The 25276-nt window shown below is 35.1% G+C and overlaps 3 protein-coding genes across 6 annotated transcripts; 2 read left to right on the forward strand and 1 right to left on the reverse strand.

The window, feature by feature from the left end:
* Positions 1 to 6097: 6097 nt before the first annotated feature.
* Positions 6098 to 9395, forward strand: LOC141697841 (putative cyclic nucleotide-gated ion channel 16). The gene is made up of 6 exons (XM_074502398.1): positions 6098 to 6939; positions 7044 to 7256; positions 7347 to 7660; positions 7813 to 7924; positions 8112 to 8348; positions 8448 to 9395. The coding sequence occupies exons 1-6, from the start codon at positions 6478 to 6480 to the stop codon at positions 9201 to 9203; spliced, it is 2094 nt and encodes a 697-aa protein (XP_074358499.1). The 5' UTR covers positions 6098 to 6477; the 3' UTR covers positions 9204 to 9395.
* A 189-nt stretch (positions 9396 to 9584) lies between these two features.
* LOC141697038 (homeobox-leucine zipper protein REVOLUTA-like) lies at positions 9585 to 18157 on the forward strand. The gene is made up of 18 exons (XM_074501218.1): positions 9585 to 10533; positions 10856 to 11015; positions 11547 to 11629; positions 11758 to 11848; positions 11938 to 12033; positions 12171 to 12284; positions 12373 to 12456; positions 13315 to 13470; positions 13541 to 13615; positions 14681 to 14787; positions 14898 to 15069; positions 15401 to 15589; positions 15974 to 16054; positions 16140 to 16274; positions 16775 to 17109; positions 17306 to 17411; positions 17504 to 17653; positions 17881 to 18157. The coding sequence occupies exons 1-18, from the start codon at positions 10319 to 10321 to the stop codon at positions 18028 to 18030; spliced, it is 2499 nt and encodes an 832-aa protein (XP_074357319.1). The 5' UTR covers positions 9585 to 10318; the 3' UTR covers positions 18031 to 18157.
* A 256-nt stretch (positions 18158 to 18413) lies between these two features.
* Positions 18414 to 25259, reverse strand: LOC141697039 (receptor-like serine/threonine-protein kinase NCRK). 4 transcript variants are annotated; one of them, XM_074501221.1, is made up of 11 exons: positions 24934 to 25259; positions 24694 to 24741; positions 23583 to 23715; positions 23171 to 23284; positions 22876 to 22989; positions 22229 to 22501; positions 21525 to 21766; positions 21103 to 21399; positions 20634 to 20870; positions 19850 to 20077; positions 18414 to 19331 (listed from the first exon to the last, which is right to left on the reverse strand). In XM_074501221.1, exons 3-11 carry the CDS (start codon positions 23650 to 23652, stop codon positions 19056 to 19058), a joined length of 1851 nt encoding a protein of 616 aa, XP_074357322.1. In that variant the 5' UTR covers positions 23653 to 23715; positions 24694 to 24741; positions 24934 to 25259; the 3' UTR covers positions 18414 to 19055. The 4 variants fall into 4 exon arrangements, with proteins under 4 accessions (XP_074357322.1, XP_074357321.1, XP_074357324.1 ...); XM_074501220.1 differs by having other exon boundaries at positions 23583 to 23713; positions 24693 to 24762; positions 24934 to 25258; XM_074501223.1 differs by having other exon boundaries at positions 18414 to 19289; positions 23583 to 23713; positions 24693 to 24741; positions 24934 to 25232.
* Between the last annotated feature and the right edge of the window lie 17 nt (positions 25260 to 25276).

Genomic DNA, 25276 nt, shown 5'->3' on the forward strand with positions numbered 1-25276 from the left:
GGATTTGTCAATATATCAGGATTTAACTGTTTAACATCTGGTACTTCATTTTAAAATCTCAACTCATCATGGTCATCTACATCTTCTAGACCTGTGATTTTCTTGTCAGCAAAAGATACATGTATAGATTCCATGATTGTCTTTATTATCATATTATACACTCTGAAAGCTTTTGTTGACAAAGGATAGCCAACAAAAATGCCTTCATCAGCTTTTAAATCAAATTTAGTAAGCTGTTCTGGATGAGTTTTGAGAACAAAACACTTGCAGCCAAAAATGTGAAAGTACTTCAAATTTGGCTTCTTTCCCTTCACCATCTCAAATGGTATTTTTACATGCTTGTTGATCAATGTTGCATTTTGTGTGAAGTAGGCAGTTTGCACAGCCTCAACCCAGATGTAGGTAGGCAATCTTGCTTCCTCTAGCATGGTTCTTGCAGCTTTTATGAGAGTTCTATTCTTTCTTTCAACAACTCCATTTTGTTATGGAGTTCCAGGGGCAGATAATTCTTGTTCTATCCCCTTGTATTTGCAGAACTCTTCCATAGTACTGTTCTTGAATTCAGTTCCATTATCACTTCTAATGATTTTCACTTTGTATGATGATCCTTTTTCCAGTTCTCTCACATGATCAAGAAGAATGAATGGAGATTCATTCTTGGTGTGCAGAAAATACACCCATGTGTATCTTGTATATTCATCAACAATTACAAGTGCATACCTCTTCTTGGCAATTGACATTACATTTACTGGACCAAAGAGATCAATATGAAGTAGATGATATAGATTAAAAATAGAGGATTCAGTTTTACTCTTGAAAGATATTTTCCTTTGTTTGGAGTTCTGGCATGAGTCACATAAGCCATCAGGAGTAAATACTACATTGGGAAATCCTCTTACAAGATCTTTCCTCACAAGTTCATTGATGTTGTTGAAATTGAGATGAGAAAGTCTTTTATGCTAGTTCCAACTGTCTTCCACAGATGCTCTACTTAGTAGACAAACTTCTGATCCATCCGTATTTGTGGAGACCTCGGCTTTATATAAATTACCATGTCTTACACCAGTCATTGCAATCTTGCCATCAGACTTACTAACAATATCACGATGTTCATCATAAAAATTCACATGATAACCTCTGTCACAGATCTAACTCACACTGATCAAGTTATGTTTGAGCCCTACAACAAGAGCCACATCTTCAATGATGACATTCTCAAGTTTGATTTTACCATATCCCAAGATTTTTCCTAAGTTTCCATCTCTATAAGAAACACTTGGGCCAACTTTCTCCTTAAACTCTGATAGCAGGGACTTATAACCAGTCATGTGTCATGAGCGTCCACTGTCCAAGACTAGAGAATTTCTCCTATTACCCTGCAATCAGTTTTTAAATAAATTAGTATTTTGAAGGACCCATACTTGATTGGATCTTTTGGTCTTTTTAAGTTTATTTAACTGTTCTATTCCTAAACTCTGATTTGGGAGGAACAATATTTATCTCTTTATTCTTCTTGTAAGAATTAACAAGATGGTTAGTACTAACACAGTTCAAGCATGTTTTTCTAGGTGCATTGGGAATAATTTTATAAGTACCATTTTCATTAACAATCACTTTACCAATCATGTTTTTCCTAGGATTTTTCTCCTTGTCTTCCGTGTGTAATCCTTTAGCTTTTGTTTAAGCTATTTCCGAGTCATTAAACCAATATTTACTGATCTTGTGTCAACTTGTTCACTCTTATCAGTATTTAAGTTTAATTTAGGTGCTGAGGTTGAACCTATCTCATGTTGTCTTAGCAACATCAATACTTGAATTAAACTTAATGGGCTTCAGCTGAACTTTGTTCAGTATTACCTTATGATCATTATTTGTTGGTTTAACCTTCTCAGTTTCTTTTCCATTTTTCTTATCAGAATTAGATCTATTTTAATATCCTAATTCTGATCCCCAACAACTATTTTCTATAATTTCCTGAGTTGTTTTTCCCGAGTTAGTCCAAAGCTTAATAACCTCTCTTTCTTTAACCAGCTCTTTTTCTAGATAAGCATATTTCTAACAGTCTTTCTTTAACATAAACAACATTATCTCTTTCTTTTTGAATTTCTAGCATGGAAAGTAACTCAATTTCTAGGTGATCATTCATTTTCTTTAACTCTGAGTTTTCACTCTTGATTCGATTATTCTATAAAGTTTGATCTATATAACTAACATGCAGAATTTTAAGAAACAATCTTAATTCACAGATTTCATCAGTATCAAAAGCAAGTGTGGTTTGAGGTACCTTTAATTCTGCAGTGTCAGCCTCATTTTCAGCATTTGTCATGAGGGCATAGTTAACACCATCATCTGAATCTGATAAGTCATCCCAGTGTTTCTTCTTTGTGATCAAAGCTTGTGTCTTCTCAGTCTTTGGTTTTCTTCAGTCAGTTGCAAAGTGTCCAATACCATCACAGTTATAGCACATTTCCTTTGACTTGTCAAATTTTCCAGTCTTTGATTCCTTCCAATCAATATTTCTTCTGTAATTGCTCTTATCAGAATTTGAGGAACTGGAAGCCTTTCTGGAAAACCTTTTCCCTTTCTTGAAGTTCTTGTAGACCATCTTCTTGAAGCTTTTAACCAATGGAGCAGCCATTTGTTCAATGTCTTCATTGTTGTCATGATCACTATCGGTATCTGATTCATTATCAGTGTTTAAATCATCATCATAGTTTGATGACTCAGTATCAGTCTTTGCAATCATAACTCTTCCTTTGTAGTGAACTTTTCTCCTAGCTTTCTCCTTTGGCTTCTCTTCAACATGCCATAGATCTCATCTAGAGATATTTTTTCAAGTTCATAATTATCCCTTATTTATGTGAGCTTAAATTCCACTTTACAGAGAGTGCAAGTGGAAACTTCAAGTTTGAGTCCTCTAAGTCATATTCCTTGTTGACAAGAGATAAGTCATTCAACAACTTTTGAAATATATCATAGATCTCAGTTAAGGACTCATTGTCTCTTGAGTCAAAGTGCTCATATTCCTAAGTAAGTATTGTTCTCTTGTTTTTCTTGATAGCAGAAGTACCTTGACACTTTACTTCTAAAGCATCCCAAATTTTCTTTGTTGTTTTATAACCAATAACCCTATTGTACATAACACTATCAAGACTGTTATGCAAGATATGTTTTATTTTTACATCTTTTATGTTTGATGATAGATCTTCTGCAGTATAGTCCTTCTTTGGTTTATCAGCCATCTTTTCTTCTTGACCAGCAACTGCTACTGCCAACTTCATTGGCCTATGAGGACCATCATAAATCCTGCTTAGATATTCAGGATCTGTAGCTTCCAAACACATGGTCATCTTAACCTTCCATATTGGATATTCATGTACCTTTAGGATTGGAACCATGATGACCTCATACCTACTCATATTATTTTTAATCTATGGTGTGGTTGGGGGTGGTGGTGGATTCTGTTGTGATTTTTTGTCTGCCATTAAAGATTGATTTTCAGATCTTAAACCGTTTGTATATCAACAGCAAGCTCTGATACCAATTGTTAGGTTCGTAATACAACTGTAGAGGGAGGTGAATACAATTTATGCAAACAATTCGATAAAGCTTAACAAAATCAGGAGTTTTATATTAATCAGATAAAAACTGTTACAAAAGTAATCTCTCAAAAGGATGAACAATTATCCTTGAGAGCTGCTAGGTTATCTTAAAGATATAATAATTCGTTATGCATATAGTGTAAACCTAATTTGTGCTTATATAGTGCACAATTACACAATCAATAAGGAATCCTATTCTATTACAATAAGGAATCCTAATATATATCCATGTATGATTGCTTCTATAAGTAAAGTCCTTCAACGTCTTGAATTCTGCAATCCCTTTCCTTCTTTGATATCTACTGATGTGCCTAAGTACTGATCGTCAAATGTTGATCATCAAATACTGATGATGTCACCTTCAGTAAATCATAATATCAAATACTGATAATAAACTCTGATAGTTTATATACTGATATGATCATTTTTTTCTAACATTGAGTATGTAAAAATGTGAAGTAGATTAGACTGGGGGATTTTTCTGTTAACAGCTTTCAAGATAAGGAATAAACTCTGGAAAAAGATCAATTCATGATCATGCCTCGGAGAGAAGTGTAGCAGTTTGGATTTGAATAAAACTGTTCTAGGAAAAATGTTCTAAGTCAGATATCGACAAGTCACAAATTAAGGGATATCGAGAAGTATGTCGAGAAGTCCAAAATGACTTATCGAGAAGTCCCAAGAGATATCGACAAGTCAACCTGCATGTAGAGATCTAGAGATATCGACAAGTCAAAATTTATATGTAGAGAATTAGAGATATCGACAAGTAATTTTTGCATGTGGAGATCTAGAGATATCGACAAGTCAAAATCTTTATGTAAAGAACTCAAGATGTCGACAAGTTAAAAGCCTATATTGAGAATTAGAGATGTCGATAAGCTATTCTACATATCGAGAGCTAGAGACCTCGACAAGTCAATTACACACGTAGAGAACTCAAAATATCGATAAATCATTTTACTTATCGATAAGTCATTTTACTTATCGATATTGTCACTTCTCTACAAAATAAAAAAAGATCTCGACAAACTATCTCAAATTCAGAATATAGACAAGTTCAAGATTCAAGATTATCAGTCAACAAACAATTCACTAACTGAATTGGAAAGACTACAAAAGCAGTTTGAAGAATACAAGATCAAGGGTCAAGATTCAATGGACAAATGATGCTCACATACCTATAAGATTCTGCACATATTTGCTAACACTAGAAAAGAAAATAGACAAGATAGTTTTAGAAACTGTGTTAGTACATTTTAGTGCAAGTTTTGTAATCTCGTGCTATTGGTCTATAAAGAATGTGCGGGTCCTTAGTTTAGAAGGTAACAAACAGATCTAGAAAAATCTTGCATTCTGTTTCAATATTTATAGCTGAGTTCTTATTTCTAAAAACACAAATTTGTAGTTAGACAAACTTGATTAATACAATATAGTGATTTTTTGATAAATTGTTCTGTGTGTTTACTGTCAAATAATTTATCTCTACAAATTCATATTACTTTGTTCAAATTAAGCCATATACTTTCAAAAGAAGATTAAAATCCAAAAAACATATTCATCCCTCTCTATTATATTTGACTGCATTCAAATATCTAACAATGCTATCTTCACTCAATGCTTTGCTTCTTCAAAAACAAATACATGTTTTAAAAATATTTTATTTAAATATATAATAAATTCTTTTATTTATATATATACTACATTATTAGATCCCAAACTTTTAAATTTTATGAGCAACAGTTTGTCATTACCTACCTGACCCGATTTTTTTTAAACAGCCAAAATAAAATGGTCATAGCCATTTACTTTCGTAATTTTGCACCGTGCTATTTTAATACCAATTTCTTTTATAAATTAATTCTATGTTAACATTGTTTATTTATCTTTTTAACATGCCTAATTATTAAAAAGCCAAATTTTACAATTATAAATGTTTAGATCTGCCTGTTTTTAACCAATTACCAAATATTAAAATAAAATATTTATTAAAAATAATTCGTGTATCGCACGAGTTATAATCTAGTATTTATAATTTACAAATAATTAATTATTTCCCAACTAAAAAACATTGCATTAGCCATTAAGATAAGTTGAAATCTATTGTAATTATTACAAATAATTTCGTTAATTGCTCCCAAACACAAGAAAGTCGCATTGATAATCGTTACAACCTAATTGTCTTCACTTGCTTGTACATGTAAAAGTTTGTTTTTTAGAAACAACCACAAATATGATCAGCAACATGAACTACAAACATTAAGAAAATGGATATGAATCCAACAAAATCTATTGATTTTTTTTGATGAAATTGACCTGTAATAAATTAAATTACAAAACAAACACATACCAAACAGATATTTTTTTATATATAATTGAAAATTTAACGGTGAGCCATAAAAACAGAGGAACCAAATCTACATCATTTTCATGTTCATCTCCGACCTCATCTCATACACATTACATCTCTCTCCAAATGTATTTTTTTTACTTGTGCTGGCATTTATTCATTATGGATCAATAATTATGTACACAAACATTGTTGAGGTCTCTATTAAATCCTTTTTAACTCCATCTTTATCTAAAATTATAAGTTGAAATGTTTTATTAATTTCTTGTAAGACATAGCTCCTGAGTTCAATCTATCTTGATTAAGAAGTTGCTTATTGTTTTCTTCCGGATCATGTGCAGGAAATGTCATGTTTTCTTGCCTCTTTCTTTCTTTCATCTATTTCCCATGCATGCATATATATGCACTCATCGCCTAATGTAAATTAAATCATCGGCCACCCTATTAAATCTCCGTTAACATATAGCATCCACTCCCTTTCGCCAATTCTTAATCTTCACAATTATCTCATATGGAGCTGAAAAGATGAATACAAAAAGAAATCTTCATCTAGAACAATCAGCTAAACTATTAGCAAGCATCCCAAAACCATCATTACTGCTTTACGATCGTCACACCACACCTTGGTGGCAGCAGATTCTCGACCCGAGAAGCGACATTGTCAGAAGATGGAACTATTTTTTTCTGCTCACCTGCATTGGCTCTCTTTTCTTGGACCCTCTTTACCTTTTGCTTCCAACTGTTACCGCAGAGTCTGTTTGCATCAGCATGAATTTTGCTATGCGTATAGTCCTCACCTTCTGGCGTTCTGTGGTTGATATCTTCTCTCTTATGCACATTTGCATGAAGTTTCGTTTGGCTTATGTTGCAAAAGACTCTCGTGTCTTTGGAAGGGGTGATCTTGTCATGGACCCGAGAAGCATTGCCATTCGTTACTTAAAGACTGACTTTATTTTTGATCTAGCCGCTTCTTTTCCTCTTCCACAGGTACCTTCTTTTGTCCAAGAACATTATAAATACCTAATTTTCGCTATTATATTATATATGTTTTTGTTAAAGACTAATTGATGGATGCTGGTTTAATTTGACAGATCATCATCTGGATTATAATCCCATTTACACAACATACTACTGCTAGTCGTGATAACCACTCCTTATCTCTAGCTATAATGCTTCAGTATATTCCACGTATTCGTTCCATTTTTCCTATAACACGACAAATTCTTAGAACATCGGGGTCTTTAGCACAAACTTCCTGGGCAGGAGCAGCATATAACCTTGTTCTGTATGTTTTAGCTAGTCACGTAAGCAAATCACTTTCTACACTTATGTAAGGTATCCCAAATTTAGTATTGAGAAAGTTGGAATACTATGTGAAATTTATGTGAGTGCAGGTCCTTGGAGCAATGTGGTATCTGTTATCTGTTGAAAGACAGTACGCCTGTTGGAAGCAGGAATGTAAAAAGGAATACAATGGCACACACTCTCCGTCATGTGAATTGTCATTTCTTGATTGTTCAACCGCTGGAGGTCCTGCGCGTGATGCTTGGTTACAATCGACTAAGCTCCTGACTACTTGTAATCCTCGTGGTAATTCAATTGATTTTCAGTTTGGGATGTTTGCTGAGGCCTTTGTAGAGGAGGTTTCTTCTGAAAATTTTATTCCTAGACTCTTCTACTGCCTTTGGTGGGGTTTGAAAAATCTCAGGTACATGTTTAGTTTCCTCTTGTTAGATGATTTCTTTGTTTTTAGCATTTCATTTACTTTTATTTGTCCTTTGTTCTGTTCTGGCGCTTTTTTACTTGCCCTTCGTTTATTGTCCATCACGATAATCATTTGAGCCGATTCTCAATATGCAGTTCATATGGGCAAGGCCTGAATACAGGTACTTATAAAGGGGAAAATTTGTTCAGTAGTTTTATTTGTATTGCTGGCCTGGTTCTCTTCGCACTACTGATTGGCAACATGCAGGTAAAGTAATGTAGTTACGCAAAACTTCATAAACTTGATAGTCACAGAAATAGTTAGTTTGTAGCCTTACCATAGTGACCAGTTTGCTGGCACCTATATGCTTAAACTGAAATGAAGTGGTTATATGACCCTTATATTAATACTTATTCAGTCAATCTAATTATGGTTCTTTGTTTATGATATGCAGACCTATATGCAATCCACAAGTGCGAGGCTTGAAGAATGGCGTGTAAGGAGAAGTGATATAGAGGAATGGATGAGGCATCGTCAATTACCTGAGGATCTGCAAGATCGTGTGAGGCGATTTATTCAATATCAGTGGCTAGCTACAAGAGGAGTTGACGAGGAAGAGATTTTAAATTCTTTACCTTTAGATCTCAAACGTGGTATTCAAAGGCATCTTTGTCTTTCCCTAGTGCGCCAAGTAAGTTTATTTTATACATCGCAGTCCTAAAAATCTAAACAAATACGTGAAATCACTTCATATGCAACCTGATCATCCGTTTATTACATCTAATTTTAGGTGTCTTTCTTTTCGCAACTGGATGCTCAACTCTTAGATGCAATATGTGAGCACCTAGTTTCCTCTTTAAACACTAAAGACACGTACATTATCCGGGAGGGTGATCCTGTCAATGAGATGCTTTTCATAATCAGAGGTCAATTGGAAAGCTCCACAACTAATGGTGGACGGTCTGGATTCTTTAACTCAATTACAATTAAACCTGGTGACTTTTGCGGAGAAGAACTATTGACATGGGCCTTAGTGCCCACTTCAGACCATCTTCCATCTTCAACTCGAACAGTCAAATGTCTAACTGAAGTAGAAGCATTTGCATTGCGAGCAGAAGACCTTAAATTTGTCGCAAAACAGTTCAAACGTCTTCACAGCAAGAAAATACAGCATGCATTCAGATACTACTCACACCAGTGGAGGACTTGGGGATCTTGTTTCATACAAGCTGCATGGAGACGGTACAAAAGAAAAAGACTAGCAGAGGAATTGATGAAAAAAGAAAGCTTGTATTATAAATATATGCCAGAGGAGTCTGCAAATCACGATTTCGCAGTTGATCAAACGGAAGGCCAAAGCTCATCAAACCACCATAAACTAGAGCAAAATCTGAAAGCTACACTATTGGCTTCACAATTTGCTACAAACACTAAAAAAGGAGCTGTACAAAAGGTTGCAATAGTTGATCCTGATGACCCTAGCTTGAAGATGCCTAAGATGTTTAAGCCAGATGAGCCTGACTTTTCTGCAGGAGGGTATGATTAATCAGCCATTTGATTTCAAGTGGCTAACTAATTCTGAACAAGCAGGGTTTAGTTAAATGTACACATACATGATACATCTTTGTTTGTGCAAAGCATTGTAAATCTTGGATGTTGTATAAAGATTTAACATTATCATTTTCTGTATAGAATCGAATTGTGAATAATTGGATGGAACCGAAAAATATTTATTTAACATTTCTCTATTTTATTCTAATTTGAAAATTTTGTACCCAATCTCAGAATAAAGAATTGAGATTAGAAAATGACATGCCACTTCTATTTTTTTAACCACTGTCAAAAGTTATTTTTACAAGTATACTACAACAGTCATTTCATTTCTAAAGAAAATAAATGAAAGAACACAAGTCATCAAATCTCTCTCTCTCTCTCTCTCCTGTTATTAACAAACATCCCCATCTCGCTCTAGAAAATCCTGGTCTCTCCCTCCACTTTGACACCACCACCATCAGCATGCCCCCTAATCTTGAATTTTCATACATGGGTCTTCTCTCTCTCTTTCTCTTTCTAACTTAGATCCACTATATTTAATGCTCTTCCCCACCTCCACTTCTAGAGAGAGAACCAACCCACCAAATTAATTAATAAATAAACAAACCCCTCTTCTTCATTTTATGCATATCCTTCTTTATTTTGGACCTCTCTGAGCATGACCCTTGTTTGTTTACACTGTTTTCAGTGCACTTCTTGGCTCTACTTACATCTCTACTTACAACCTTACATCACTAGTTAGTATTTTTAGTAAAGGCTTCTACTTTTTTCCCAATTTTAAGTAGAAAAGAAAGTAACTGATTTTGTTTGTTTTAGCTGGATTTACTCACAACCCTTTGATCTTCTTGATCATGATATCACTTGTAACTGTTACTTCTTGCTAACCCTCTTCATAAAAATCCAAACTTTATAGATAGATACAACTTATTTTCATATCTATCCATTCACTGCCTACTGTTTTTTATATTTCTGTGGTCTATTTAATGCCGGGCTGTGCCTATCTATGCTTATTTGTGTGTGTGTATTGATTTGTGAAGTTGGTCTGTGGTCTTTAGAAAAAAGTTGCGATTTTTAGTTAATTGATTTGGGAATTTTAGTTGAATAGTGATGGCTGTTGCTCATAGTAACGGGGGTAGTATTAGTAAGCATCTGGATAATGGAAAGTATGTTAGATACACAGCTGAACAAGTTGAAGCTCTGGAAAGAGTTTATATGGAGTGTCCTAAACCGAGCTCGATGCGTCGCCAACAATTGATCCGGGAATGTCCTATCTTAGCTAACATTGAGCCAAAGCAGATCAAAGTTTGGTTTCAGAATCGAAGGTATATATGTACATATACGATTACAAGAATTGAATTTTAATGTTTGTTTAATTTTATTTGGCCTTTTTTGTGTTTAAATATATGGTAATTTATGCATATGTTAGTCTTGATTGAGATGTATGATTATTATTTTTAATTGGATTTATGGTATTTTATGCATATGTTAGTCTTGGACTCTTGGTTGAGATGTATAAATATGTTTTTTGATTGGGTTTGTGGAAATTGAAGATCTGTTTTTGTTTGATTATTGGTATTATTTGTTATGGAACAAGGATTTTGAGGGTAGGTGGAATTTAAAGAAAGTTGTTTTTTGGCTGTGTAGGTGTCGGGAGAAGCAGAGGAAGGAGTCTTCAAGACTTCAGGCAGTGAATAGAAAATTGAGTGCTATGAACAAGCTGTTGATGGAGGAAAATGATCGCCTGCAGAAGCAAGTTTCTCAGCTAGTCACTGAGAATGGTCATATGCGGCAACAATTGCAAACTGTATGTTTTAGTTGCCAGTTATAGTTTTAAATGTATTCTTTATTGAAGTTTCTGTTTGTGGTCATTTGCCCACTTTAGGTTAACAGGAGATAACACAGAAGTAGTAGATTTAATCTACTTCTAGCTTCTTTTTAGCAGAATCATAGCTACATCCCAGTTGAGAAATATTTTAGGTTTTATGTATATATTCGTGTATTTTCTCATTACTGAATTAGATAGCCAAGGTTTTGTCCAATTCTCGAATAATGTTCACCCATCTTAAAATCTAGTTTTGCTTGTTTTCATTATAGTAGTTTTTTAGTAGCAAATCTGCATTTCCTTTCAAAGTAAACAATAATTATATAATTTTTTAATAATAAAACTGGCTTATTTTGTCTGTTTACCATTTATAAGCAGAATTAAGTTTTCTTTTTAAGTAAACTTTTGTTGCCAAAGGGCTGCACGAGGGATATGTATATGTTGATCAGGAGATCATTGTTATGAAATTTTGCATGTTTTCCGTGTATAATTTTTTGTATAAAACTGATGTAGGTACCATCGGTAACTACTGATTTAAGTTGTGAGTCCGCGGTTACCCCTCAACATTCTCTCAGGGACGCAAACAACCCTGCTGGGTAATCTTGTACACCAATTGCATGACTTCTGTTTTTCTTCTCGGGCTTTTATTCCCTGTAGACATATATGGTCTATGCTATGATACTAATAACTTATTTTTGTTCTTTTTAATCTATGTTTTAAGCAGACTCCTATCGATTGCAGAGGAGACATTGGCTGAGTTCCTTTCAAAGGCTACAGGAACCGCTGTCGATTGGGTCCAGATGCCTGGGATGAAGGTTTTGATTTTACTATAAAACCTGTTTAATTAGTTGATATTCTACTATGGTTCTTTAGCATTTAAATAATAATCTTTATTTTTTATCAGCCTGGTCCGGATTCAGTTGGCATCTTTGCTATTTCACATAGTTGCAGTGGAGTGGCGGCTAGAGCCTGTGGTTTAGTAAGTTTAGAGCCTACTAAGGTACGAAGAAATGTTTATATGCTAATCGGAGCTTTTAGTTTGCATCTCTTTCCGGGCTCACTTGCTCATAATGCATGCTAATGTTGTACTAAGCTGTTATGATTTTAATGTCTTCATATACCTTTTACCTCTTACAGATTGTGGAAATCCTTAAAGATCGTCCAGCTTGGTTCCGTGACTGTCGGAGGCATGAAGTTTACACGATGCTACCTACTGGAAATGGAGGAACAATTGAACTGTTATACACACAGGTTAGTTCTTTGTATTGTAGCATTTTCTTAATTTCATAGTTTATATGGTTATTGTTCCGTCTTATAAATAAATGTCAACATTTTTTAGATATATGCTCCAACTACACTGGCTCCTGCACGGGATTTTTGGACCCTCAGATACACCACAAGTTTAGACAGTGGAAGCATTGTGGTATGCAACTTTAATTCCCTAGACTGTTCTTTGCATACCATTATGCATCTTTATCTCCAGAAGGTCTTGAACATGATTTCCCTGAATATGTATTTATAAGGGGCTTCAAAATTTATTTATTTTGAAATTAAAAAGGGTATTGATTGTTTAAGTAGCTTATGCCTAATCATTAGTGATGGGCCCAAATGCCAATCTTTAAATGGTATTAACTGTCTTTGTGGTTTTCATCATGGGATTCTTTGCATACCATTATGCATCGTTACTTCAAAAGGTTTTGGACAGAGAATTTCCCTGTATATGTATTAACAAGGGGCTTCATTTTATTTTATTTTTTTGGAATAAAAAAGGGTCTTTGATTATTTAAGTAGCTTATGTCTAATCATTAGTGATGGCCTATTAGTCCAATTGTCAATTTTTGATATGGTATGAACTGTCTTCGTGGTTCTTATCATGGGATTGTTACCTACACATTTACAGAATTTGTTAAGATATGATGCCAGAATCAACTTAATTTAATTGATAGTTGCATAATTTTTCCCAGTTTTTGTCCATGATTACAAGTTTGACAAAAAAACTTTTTCAAAAAGACAAATATCAACTTTTTCGTCCCTTATTTGGTAGCCAAATATTAACGTTTAATAAAAAGGTTCTGTTGTACAAGTAGCATGGAAGCTCAGGTACTCAGATATAGAAGGCAGCTATTTTAGATGTGTGCTTATTGCTTTAATAATTTAGTTTTATTGTTAGGTTTCAGTTTAATAGTTTGTTTTCATGTTGGGTTTTTAAAACATGTGCAGAGTGCAAATTGCATAATTTGAAGCCAGCTAATATGTGTTTTCTTTCCTGTACTTTCGATAGGTATGTGAGAGATCACTTTCTGGATCTGGTGCTGGCCCGCATGCAGCAGCCTCTGCTCAGTTTGTAAGAGGTGAAATGCTTCCAAGTGGTTACTTGGTTCGGCCATGTGATGGTGGAGGATCAATCATTCATATAGTTGATCACCTAAATCTCCAGGTTAGGTTTCCTGAAGATTTTTTTGTTCATGTTTCTTGTTTGGAACTAATTTTCTTACTTGCCTTTTCAGGCTTGGACTGTACCAGAGGTGTTACGTCCACTTTATGAATCGTCAAAAGTCGTGGCACAGAAAATGACAATTGCGGTGAGTGAATCTTTTTAATGTATATAATATTCTTAGCTTCATTAATCATTACATGCTCTAATTGGGTGTCCTACTAAAATGTGTTATGTGGTCAGTTTCAAAAGAAAGTTTATGCAAAGTTGTTAATCTTCCTTGCAATCTTAGGAACTATTTAATTGATAGCACATATTATTAATGCTTCAATCTCTGTTGCCTTAATATCTGCTACAGTTGATCTGATTTTAGTGTGACATTGATTCGATATATGAAGTTTTAGACACCGTATGTAAATGTATGTTTTGATTTATTTATATTTTTAGTCATAAATTAGTTTTATAGAAAGACAGATTGATCAAATTTTATTTTTTTTGTTCTCGGAAAAAGATGCGCATTGCGCAGTGAACTATGAAAAAAGTTGTTTTTATCCCTTTTGCTTTTGGAAAAAAATTCAAAACACATATCATTTTGGCTCCAATCCTGTGTTGCCAAAATTTCTGCTACTGTTGATCTGATTTAGCGTGGCACAGTTTCAGTATGTGAAGTTTAAGACACTTTACGAAAATATATGTTTTAATATATTAATGTTTTAGTTACACGTAACAAAAAAATGTTTTTAGTCATTATTTTTGTAAGATAGGGCACCCTATTTATTTTCTTTAATTAGGAAGAAACCACGCATTGCGCACGGAACTGTGAAATCTCACAAGTGACTATTGCATCGCTCATTTATTACAAGGCTCCATCTTACGCTTTGTAACAATGGCGTTATGCCTTTGTTTCGTGCAGTGTGCAGAAGGAAAAAAGAAAATGCAGTGTGCTTAGGAACCTTTATGCTTGCATATAATAGTTCTGGCGTCTGAAGTAGTCTCTGAGAAAAAAACCAACTAAAAACAGAAGAATAAATACACAGTAGATGGTCAGGTGGTCATTAAAAGCCGAGAGATGAAGGCAAAACTAATTAAAACCAAAAGAACAGTAGAACCTTAAGGACCATTAATAAGTGAGTGAGAACAAAAAACTAAGTGAATAATGAACCTGATGAAGTAATATGCTTTGATGAGATGAATCGATTCTTTTTCTTTGTAGGCATTGCGCTATATCAGACAAATAGCCCAGGAGACCAGCGGTGAGGTAATATATGGTATGGGGAGACAACCAGCTGTTCTTCGGACTTTTAGCCATCGATTAAGCAGGTAGTTTTTTTAGAATCTTAATAAGTAGTTTTTCTATTGCTACATATTATATTATTTTCCAGATTTCTTGATTACGGATTTATCCTTATTCCCTTTTCCTGACTGTCTAGAGGATTCAATGATGCTATCAATGGGTTCAGTGATGATGGCTGGTCAGTGATGAACTGTGATGGTTCTGAAGATGTGATTGTTGCAGTGAATTCAGCAAAAAATCTAGTTAGTACTTCCGATCTTTCCTTGGTCGGAGGCATTCTCTGTGCAAAAGCATCAATGCTGCTCCAGGTGAGTCACATTGATACAAATGGAGAACACTGTTTACTTCAATTCTCATGACAATGGAACATCCCAAAGATTATGCTTGCTCATAGTAGGGAGACTAGTAGGCTACTCCCAAATATAGTATATCACGTAAGATCTGTATATACAAGGGGAGCCGTAGATCTTTTTTTTATCTGTCGTGTTTAGGTATGTAGGGGAGTTTTGAGTACAACCTAGGTATGCATGCAAGCTGCAACACTTTTTAAGTAGACAAATTTGCACTTCTATTTCAAATAGATGGAATATGGATTTTGTTGCCATATATAGAGATCTTATGTGCCAATTTTCCTGCCAGAATGTCCCTCCTGCTGTTTTGGTGCGCTTTTTAAGAGAGCATCGGTCAGAGTGGGCTGACTTTAGTGTTGATGCATATTCCGCTGCTTCGCTGAAAGGCAGCTCATATGCATATCCTGAAATGAGGCCAACACGTTTCACAGGAAACCAAATTATGATGCCTCTTGGTCAAACAATTGAACATGAAGAGGTATGCTTTTTATTGCATTGCTATCCAGTTCTTTTACTATACACATTAGACATTGTTGTACAATAGAAACATTTCAACAAAGTTATGGATATATCTCCCTAGGAAAATATCTGTTATCTTTCTCTAAATTACAGTATTTATACAGTATATACACAGACGTACGTGTTTAGTGTGTATATCTCATAGTTTCTCCTTTTACCTTGACTGGTGAAAAAGGTTTAACTTTCTTAGATATTTAATCTGTTTTATATTAAAGGTATCTCACTTCAAATTTGTGCCTGATAGAAACATTGTAATAAAGCGAGACATATCTTTTTATCTTACGTATCAATGTCTCACACATTAAGTGAAATGCTATATTATATCCATTGTACTGTGTCCTAGATGCTTGAAGTAATACGGCTCGAAGGTCATCCTTTCGGTCAAGAAGATACTTTTATGTCAAGGGACATACACCTTTTGCAGGTATTTCAATACGCTTACAGTTACATGTCTTTTAAGACACCTTTTCAGAGTGTATCAAGAAAGACTGACATATTCTCTTATGTAGCTATGTAGCGGAGTTGATGAGAATGCTGTTGGAGCCTGCTCTGAACTTGTTTTTGCTCCAATTGATGAAATGTTTCCTGATGATGCTCCCCTGCTACCTTCTGGTTTTCGCATTATTCCTCTTGATTCAAAATCAGTTGAGTTATAAAGCATCTCTGTATTGTATTATTTTTGTCAGTGTTTTGTTTGTAATGCTTATAACGTAGCTGTAACATGTGATGGTAGAGTTTTAAGCAGTTTCATCTATCTTCGTGCCAGATCTACTAGGTGCACTTCTAGGAGATGTCTTGCTTGCTGAATATCTGTAGACTTTTTTTGATGTGTATTTATAGTGTCACAATTAGATTTTTTGAGCAATTGAAACCTATGGCAGGAGCTTGTCTGATATTTTCCTTCAGTGTTGTAGTTACATTACCATTGCGCTTTTGTGCTGAGTCTGTTCTTCATGGTGAATGTTGTCTAATTGAATTATAAACTGTATTGAAGCTGTTTTCAAATTGAATAGGCTTTTCCCTAGTGTCTGACATGAATTCCAGCTACATTTCACATGAATACTCTTGATCTGACATTATCACATCCGTAGAAATGATTGGATTTTTCTTTTTCCTTCCGGCCTATTACAATTTTGTTTCTCAGGGTGTTGTGCAGGACACTATAACTACAAATCGCACCTTGGATCTGGCTTCTAGTCTTGAAGTGGGTCCTGCAACTAACCATGCTGCCAATGACTCGTCATCATGTTACAATATGCGATCAGTATTAACTATTGCATTTCAATTTCCTTACGAGAACAACCAACCGGATAGTGTTGCTACAATGGCTCGACAGTACGTCCGTAGCGTTGTGTCATCCGTGCAAAGGGTTTCCACGGCCATATCTCCATCAGGAATGAGCCTCACATCAGGTTCAACAGTATCTTCCGGTGCTCCGGAAGCTCAAACACTGGCCAACTGGATCTGCCATAGCCATAGGTAAGTCATGCTGTTGCATCCCATATTGTTAAGACGATAGTGTACATGCTTGATCTGCCCTCAATGAACTAGACCGTTGTAGTCCTATGCTGGTTAATTCGTCGTAGAGTCGGTCCCACTCATAATGGAGTAAAGAGTTGTTTATAGAAGGTTTTCTCATCTTTTTACTTCATCCCTTGTGCAATCCTTTTCACAGGTACCAATTGGGGACAGATTTGCTGAGTTCTGATTCTGTAGGCGGTGATACTTTGTTAAAGAATCTTTGGCATCATCCGGATGCTATTTTGTGCTGCTCGTTAAAGGTTAGGGACTTTCTTCCACATGTGACTATTTACTATCAGATGCAATCTTTTCTGTTCAGCATGAGTACTCATCTTTCTTTCCTGTGCTGCAGTCGTTGCCAGTCTTCATATTTGCTAATCAAGCAGGTCTGGACATGCTCGAGACCACATTAGTGGCTTTACAGGATATTACACTAGATAAGATCTTTGATGACACTGGTCGCAAGGCTTTCAATTCTGAATTTTCCAAGATTATGCAGCAGGTAATTTATAAAAAAATTACTGTGAAGTTCTGTATAAATGTAAAGACTATGAAGTTTTCGTGTGGCTGTCTTTGTTCTTGTGTTTTATAAGGTCTACCTATTGTCGAGATGGTAGCTAGTAAAAACTAAAACCTTTGATTCTTTAGGTGGTGAAAGATAATAAATAAACTGCTGCAAATGTTTCTGTTACACAAGTTCATAAGTTAACCTTCTTTAATCATTTTTAGGGTTTTGCCTACTTGCCGGGTGGCATCTGCATGTCAACAATGGGTCGTCATGTTGCATTTGAACAAGCCGTAGCTTGGAAAGTCCTGGCTGCAGACGAGAGCACTGTCCATTGCCTTGCATTCTCATTTGTGAACTGGTCTTTTGTGTGACCATGTGTATCATTTCATTTCGATGTTGATAGGCCAAACAGTAATGAGAGTATTTGCAAACGGGGGATGGTTAAGAACAGAAGTTTTGTAATTATTAATAACTGCAGGCTGGTTTACAGTTTGTTAAATAGTCAGCACTTGGGTAATTTGAACTAGTAGTGTATCATTTGGTGTCAGTGGGGATTAGTCAGCCTCTCATGAGTCATTGATTATATTAAGCAAACGTTAATTATGTGGATCTTAGTTAGAAAATTAGTGCAGGTTTAGCTGAAAACAAAGATAACGCCCAGGTTTGCATGGATATAGTAGAGTAAATCATCTTATAATCTGATACCATACATGGCAATACATACTTTCATGTAAAGTGAAAATCTGATACCATAATACATAAAATATAAAAATGTATATACTCGTCTGAGATCTATTTGTCTTTTCATATATACAAAAACAGAATCAGCTGGTTTATATTTTTACTACAGAAAAATGCAGCAGCACAATATTACAAACTACATAGTCCAAAACACCGAGTATATAAATTACATTCATAAATTCTAGCAAAATACACATTTAATTGAGATCGTCACTAGTTTAAAGAAGACCACATAAATTGCATGATACATGTCCTCCCACCAGCTTAATCACTGTGTTGCAGAAAGGCCCTTTCTCAAATCTTATATTAATATTTTGGGTGCTCATTCCAAACTGTTATGTTATATATATGAACAAATATACTATCGTCTGTAGCTTGTTCATTATAAATCTAGAATCAAGACTGTACATCAGGTACTTCTGTTCTATCAAAATTTACATCATATTACACAGAATGGAAGCATTCACAAAGTCAAAATCTTAATTGTATGCCAGAAATCATATGTTTTTCTACTTACCGTAAAGAACAAAATGAAACGATAAATTATAATCACACTGACATTCTTCGGGGTTTCATTCCTCAAAAAAGAAAAAAGGACTCACCTTTGTGACACTTTTGCATCAATTTTCCTTTCTCAGTTCAATACTCATGATCACTAGGAGAGTCTCACACTTGAGCAACTGAAGGTTTCAAACCGGGGTTCAGTTAAATCTACTTTTTCCTCATCTTGTGATCGCAAGCTTGCACTCAGAGAGACAGTGTCTGTTTTATTCCCATTGTTCATAATACAGAGTGTATGGGCCACATCAACCGGAAATGAATGTCTCGGTGACCACCTATCAGATTTGATGAGTCCTAGATCTTCAGCCTCATGTAGATTGTCAGGCACCTGATTCACAGGCTCATTTGTTAGGCCACGGCTAGAAGAGCTCTGCCACATACATAAATTGAAACATTTAACATGTCCAAAATGTATATCCATGCAATACACTTGCATCAAATCAAACAAAGATGAGGGATCATCATAGCTCTGTGATTATATTTAAGCATATGATTCCATTTTGAGACCCTCTTCAATAATGCAGGACAGTCGGACAGACGCATGAAAAATAATTCGTCCATAATTATCCCAAATTATGGAAAAGATACAAACTCCAACATGGTAGATATGGCCAGATAGAGATACTATGAGTTGTAAACATTGCCAACAGGCACAAATTTGTGCACACACCACAACCATATACATGCGTGTCAGTATCGATTTTGTGGATATACTAATTCTACCAACCAATTTAAGAAATTTTACCTATTTTTATTTGGAAATTGAATCATTCTTAGATGTTTTCAAACTGAATGTCACAAATAGTAACATATTTGACCCTTTAACGATGAAAAAGACTCTTTTCAGCACTAGCACAAGCAGAGAATTTGACATATATGTTTTAATACCTGAAACAGATTTATAGAATAATTTCTTCTTCGCGATTTTTCTGGGGCAATAGTCGACAGAATTTGAACCACCTCACTCATTGTTGGTCGAGAGTCCGGATCTAGCAGCAAGCACTCCTTTGCTAGGTAAGCCATTATCTGCATCTCTTCTTCTGGGTATATACCTTTAAGATGTGGATCCGGCAACTCTAAAATTACTTTCCTGCTATCTAGCAAACGAGGAGTCGCCTGAAATAAGGTAGACATCAGTCGTCAGGGATGTTAAAACTTGTATTGATACGATCTAGAAAGCTGAGCCCTCAAGTATATATACGTAACTACGTTGACAACTATGAAACAAAGTTATTTTGAAAATGATCTACCAACACAGAAATACAAATTATATCTGTGCACTAGAGACCAAGGTACTGTGTGCTAAATTAAGGTGAAGCTGGCATGTGGCAACACGCCATGGACCATAGGCTTCTGAAGTGATATGAGCGAATGGATGAGAGAACTTGTGGCATAGATGACAGGAAAGTATATGAAACAATGTGCAGAGGGTCGCAACTACAAGATTCGATCAAACAAAGTGACGTACTGCAGCAGTTTAAGAACTGTTAGGCTTTTCCATTATCTACATTGGACAGTAATGAATCAATCCTTTACAACACAGAACCGAGGACTGGAACTGCTGATAGAAGGTTGAAGACATGAAACATAAAGTACAATCCTTGAAAGTATAACCTGTTAATGAGAAATGAGATGGTAAGTTAGAAAAGGGACTTTTTATAAGTTTCCATACCCATATTACAAGGCTTTCTTCCCCCTTTTCAGGTAATTTATGAATGGGATGCCGACCAGTGATCAATTCAAGGAGGACTACCCCGAAACTAAAAACATCTGATTTAAGAGAAGCTCTTCCTACAATTGCATACTCGGGTGCAAAATACCCAAAAGTCCCTTGCATTCTAGCTGGAGAACTTGAACAGCTAGGTACACCATCGTTTATCCAATGTTTGGCCATGCCTAGATCAGTAATCTGCATGTATACACACATATATGTAGGTAAGAGTTCAAATGCAAACTGCAACTACTTTTAGACCCCCTGGTATTTGCACTCTATCAATTTTAGCCTATAAATGAATTATAATCAAGACAACTAGGAATCAGCACATTACAAATTTATGTCAGGTCTGCTACTTTTGTTAATCGAATCAATAAATTAATTAATCATCCCTGCAATTAACCATTCCCATAAAGGCTATTTTTACCTTAGCTCTCCGGCTTTCATCCAATAGAATGTTAGTAGATTTGACATCTCTGTGCAAAATCTTTGGAGCAGCTGCTTCATGGAGATACTCCAAACCTTTAGCAGCTCCAAGGGCAATTGCTACCCTGATACCCCAGTCAAGGCATTTTCCTGAAGCTCCATCTAGATAATCTCTAAGATTTCCATTGGGCATGTACTCGAATACCAGTAGCCTTTCAACACGTTTTCCTTGATTTTCCGAGCAGAACCCAAGCAAAGGCACCACGTGACAATGATGGAGTCTTGATATAAGTTCAATCTGACAGCACAAACACAAAACAGTGTACGCATAAAATATAATATTAGTATGCAATATAATCTCTCCTCAAGATAGTCAACATGAAACAGAAAGCCTCTGATATTGAAGACAGATTGAGCCAGCACCTCAGTCAAAAAATCAGATTCCGCATTAGGCCCTTCTTGGGCTTTCATCCGCTTAATTGCAACGGTTCCGCCATCTTTGAGATGACCGCAGTAAACATAGCTGCTTCCTCCCATTCCTATTAAATTAGAATCAGAGAACTTATTCGTTGCATTTTCCAGTTCTGCATATGAAAACTGCAGAAGTGTCCCGGGTATCATTCCATCTTTGCTTCTGAATAAGAATGAAGCCCTCTGCATGCATCCTGCAGAGCAGAGTGGAATACGTCAAATATTAAACATGATGTAGAGAATTCAGAGCTGCATAACATGCTTTTTAAGGAAGCAAAATTGAGTTTGGATGGATGATAAAAGTTTTAAAGAAATCTGAAATTTTTGAGCAGCTGCTAAAAAACCATAACAATAATTTGGAGAAAACGATAAAACAATTTAAGAACTGTTTTGCAAAACAGCCATGCTCAAAGTACCGATTGTTGGTTATCACCCACACAATGCACTTCTGATAAAATTAGAATTATATTGCTCAACTTGTGTAAGTATAAATTATACGTTTACATGTTTGGTACATTTGGTATGCATAATTTCTAGAACTCCAAACTGAAACATAGTGAAAACAAGACAGTAAAATACCACCCAAATTACAAGAAGAAAAAATTCAAAACGTCACAATAACAAAAGCATAACAACCGATCATTCCAAAAATTTACCTACGACAGGATTGACGGGGGAGCTTATACAGACTTTGAATTCTGGCAGTGAATAAGCTTTGTGGCTAATCAGGTTGGTTGTACTGTTATAAGTTGAATCCTTGTCAGACGAGAAAACAGATCTTTCGATAGAACATTTCTCCTTCCTATAAAAATACCACATAACCGAACCAATTATAGCGAGAGTAGTCACTGCAACACATAGCAGGAGAATGATCACAACTACTTTGCTTGACACTCTTCTCTTGGGAAACTCTGTCTCACTAGCAGAGCCTGCAGAGAAGCAAGATGAATCAATTACGAACTTTAGCATATTTACCTGAATAACGGAAAAGTAAATGACATCACAGCCGAAATGGATTGGCTGTCTACAGTGTTTCAGATTCTCTAATATAGATAACTATTATAGCAATGATATAAATGTTTTGATAAATGTAAATATACAGTTTACGTTCTCTATAAACCTTAAGGTGATGGGAGGAGTTTGAACTCGAGAAGCTCTTATCTCATGTCAAGTTTCCAGCTTTCATATGTAAATCAAGTTTATTAGTTAATAGTCATTTAACTTTCGACAGGGGAGTACCGCTATGGTTAAAACTTAAATTTGCTAAGCAATAATACTTCCAGGCGGCATAATAAAAGAGTACCTGACTTGCAATTGCATGAAGTAAAACAGATAGCATCATGATCATTAGACACTTTAGGTAATTTATCAGCTGCACAGATGCAAACCCATTTACCCGCACCTGAATCTTTCACAACTGCATAAATATAAATGTAATTTGCTAAAAATGTCTATGCAGATAAATAAAGTACTACAATTCTTTTAACAGTTCATCAAAAAGATTGCACGAACTGCTCATAATCTAAGAGTATCAAAAAAAATGATGTGCAACAACATTGCAAATACGGAAGACGTTATAGAGGAGACGAGCTGTATACCAGGACTGCAATCACATGATGGAGCACAATTAGTTAAAACAGCTAAGCTATTGTTGCCTTTATAAGCTGAACAAGTACACGCCCACTTGTTTTCAGATGCATCAGAAAGTTCGTCTGCAACAGAGAAAGTCAATTGATATATTAGTGTATTATTAATATTGAGAAATTTCAGGTGCTGTGATTATTTTCATTAGACGGGGTAAAACAGCAGTCTCTGTCTACCAAGGAGTTCTATAAAATTTTATAATTATTGTAGTTATTATTATTAATCTATCGAGTAGAAGCTTTCCTAGTTCCCACATATCAATTCAAACAGGCCAGGAAAAGATCCCTAAGACTAAGAGGCTAAACATAACCAATACAGCAATTAAACGAATCTGTGGTACACAAAAAAACACATTCTGATACTAACCAGCAAGAATAGGCTGAATCAATATGAAGCTAACAAGACAAGCAAGAACGAATTCCACTTTGAACTTCATTTCCACCAGCTTAGATTGAGTAAGCACGGCATTGCATGACCAAGAAATTGACAGGAGAAACCTAAATAGAGACGGATCCAATTTTAAAGCAACGAAAGTAAGTATGCATAACAGGTTAACAGTATTCAAGAAACCTAAATGTAATGCAATTTATCAGTACATACATGCTTAATGTCAACAGTAAAACATGACAATTGCAAGAAACACATGCACACTGCATATACAGGTAATAGAAATTTAATATAATGTGCAGATGCAAAAATTATAAAAACCACCTACACGATGACCAAACTAGTTAACACTGACCTCTATAGAAAAATTACAGGTAGGTTTTCTATAAAACCTTTGATAATTTATATCATCTTACTTCTAAATGTATCAGCTATTAATTCTGTATCATCGTTAAAGCATCCAGGGTAAAAAAGAGATTCCAGAAAACTTGTTTTGCATTTGTAATGTATACTTTAAGCAACAAAGTGTGAATTATCATTGAACAATGGGTATATCAGAATTCACATAACAGGATTTGCCATCACAAAAGTCCTATTAAAAACCCAACAATTAACTGTATTTACAAGTAGTAACTAAAAAGTACTTTAATTCAAATCCATTGAACGCTTGTAGTAAAAACAGGAATCTCTCTTAGATAAAATTATTGCAATACCAGCAATCTTTCGATTCCCATAAGTTAAAACGAAAAAAGTCATTTAGCAAACAAATAGAAAAGGCAAGAAGTCTGTCACATATTATAACCCTAAAAAGTAGCAAAATATTAAGAACAGAAATGCATCAGCAACAAGTTATAAGCATCATACTATACTTTGTAGAGGAACACTGTAATGATATATCTAAGCAGATAACGATGTTCATAAGAGATTCGGATTTAAAATAATTGAACTATAGTGAAAGCAAATAATCCTATTGTTTAACATTCAGTTTCACATATAATAAGAGCAATATCTTCGGAAAAAATCACTTGTTAGAGTCAAGTTCTACAACTAAGTTTCCAATGAGCTTAGCCAAAAGAGGGAGATGCATACCTTTTTTTTCAAGTTGAAAATGTATTTAGTCTAAATCATCCATCCAAATCTGTAAAATGTTAATAGGAAACTGTAATAATGTATACAAGGATATTACTAAATTGACATAATAGCTCAAAATGCAGATCAGATTTTAAATATGGGAAATGAGAGATGCATCGAACTATAAAGAAGCCTTTCGAAAATCCATTTGTCGGTCATTTCAGCAACACTTAAAAAATAGCAGCAGACATAAACTTACTCTGAAAGAACTTGGGATGAAGAAGAACTCAAGCTAAGATTGGCAGTGCAGTGAAACCGGAAGCAGAGTAAAGTACAAAAAAGATTTAGTTATGTTTTTTCTAGATAGTGTCAAAACAATGATTCTTTATAATTGGCAGCACTCTGGAATCCGTTACATGTTAAAAACCAAACAGTAGGTGCCGCACACACAATGACAATTTGCTCCGCCAGTTTACGCACATCTCGACTAATTTCGAAGAGAGGTAGCACATCATCTCATAATCGCGGCCTCCTTCTTAAATCCGTGCATCCACCTGCAATCGAATTTTAGAATCAGAGGATGTTAAGCCCAAAAGTCTCGG

Source organism: Apium graveolens, chromosome 11, assembly GCF_009905375.1.
Source record: "Apium graveolens cultivar Ventura chromosome 11, ASM990537v1, whole genome shotgun sequence".
NCBI lineage: Eukaryota > Viridiplantae > Streptophyta > Magnoliopsida > Apiales > Apiaceae > Apium > Apium graveolens.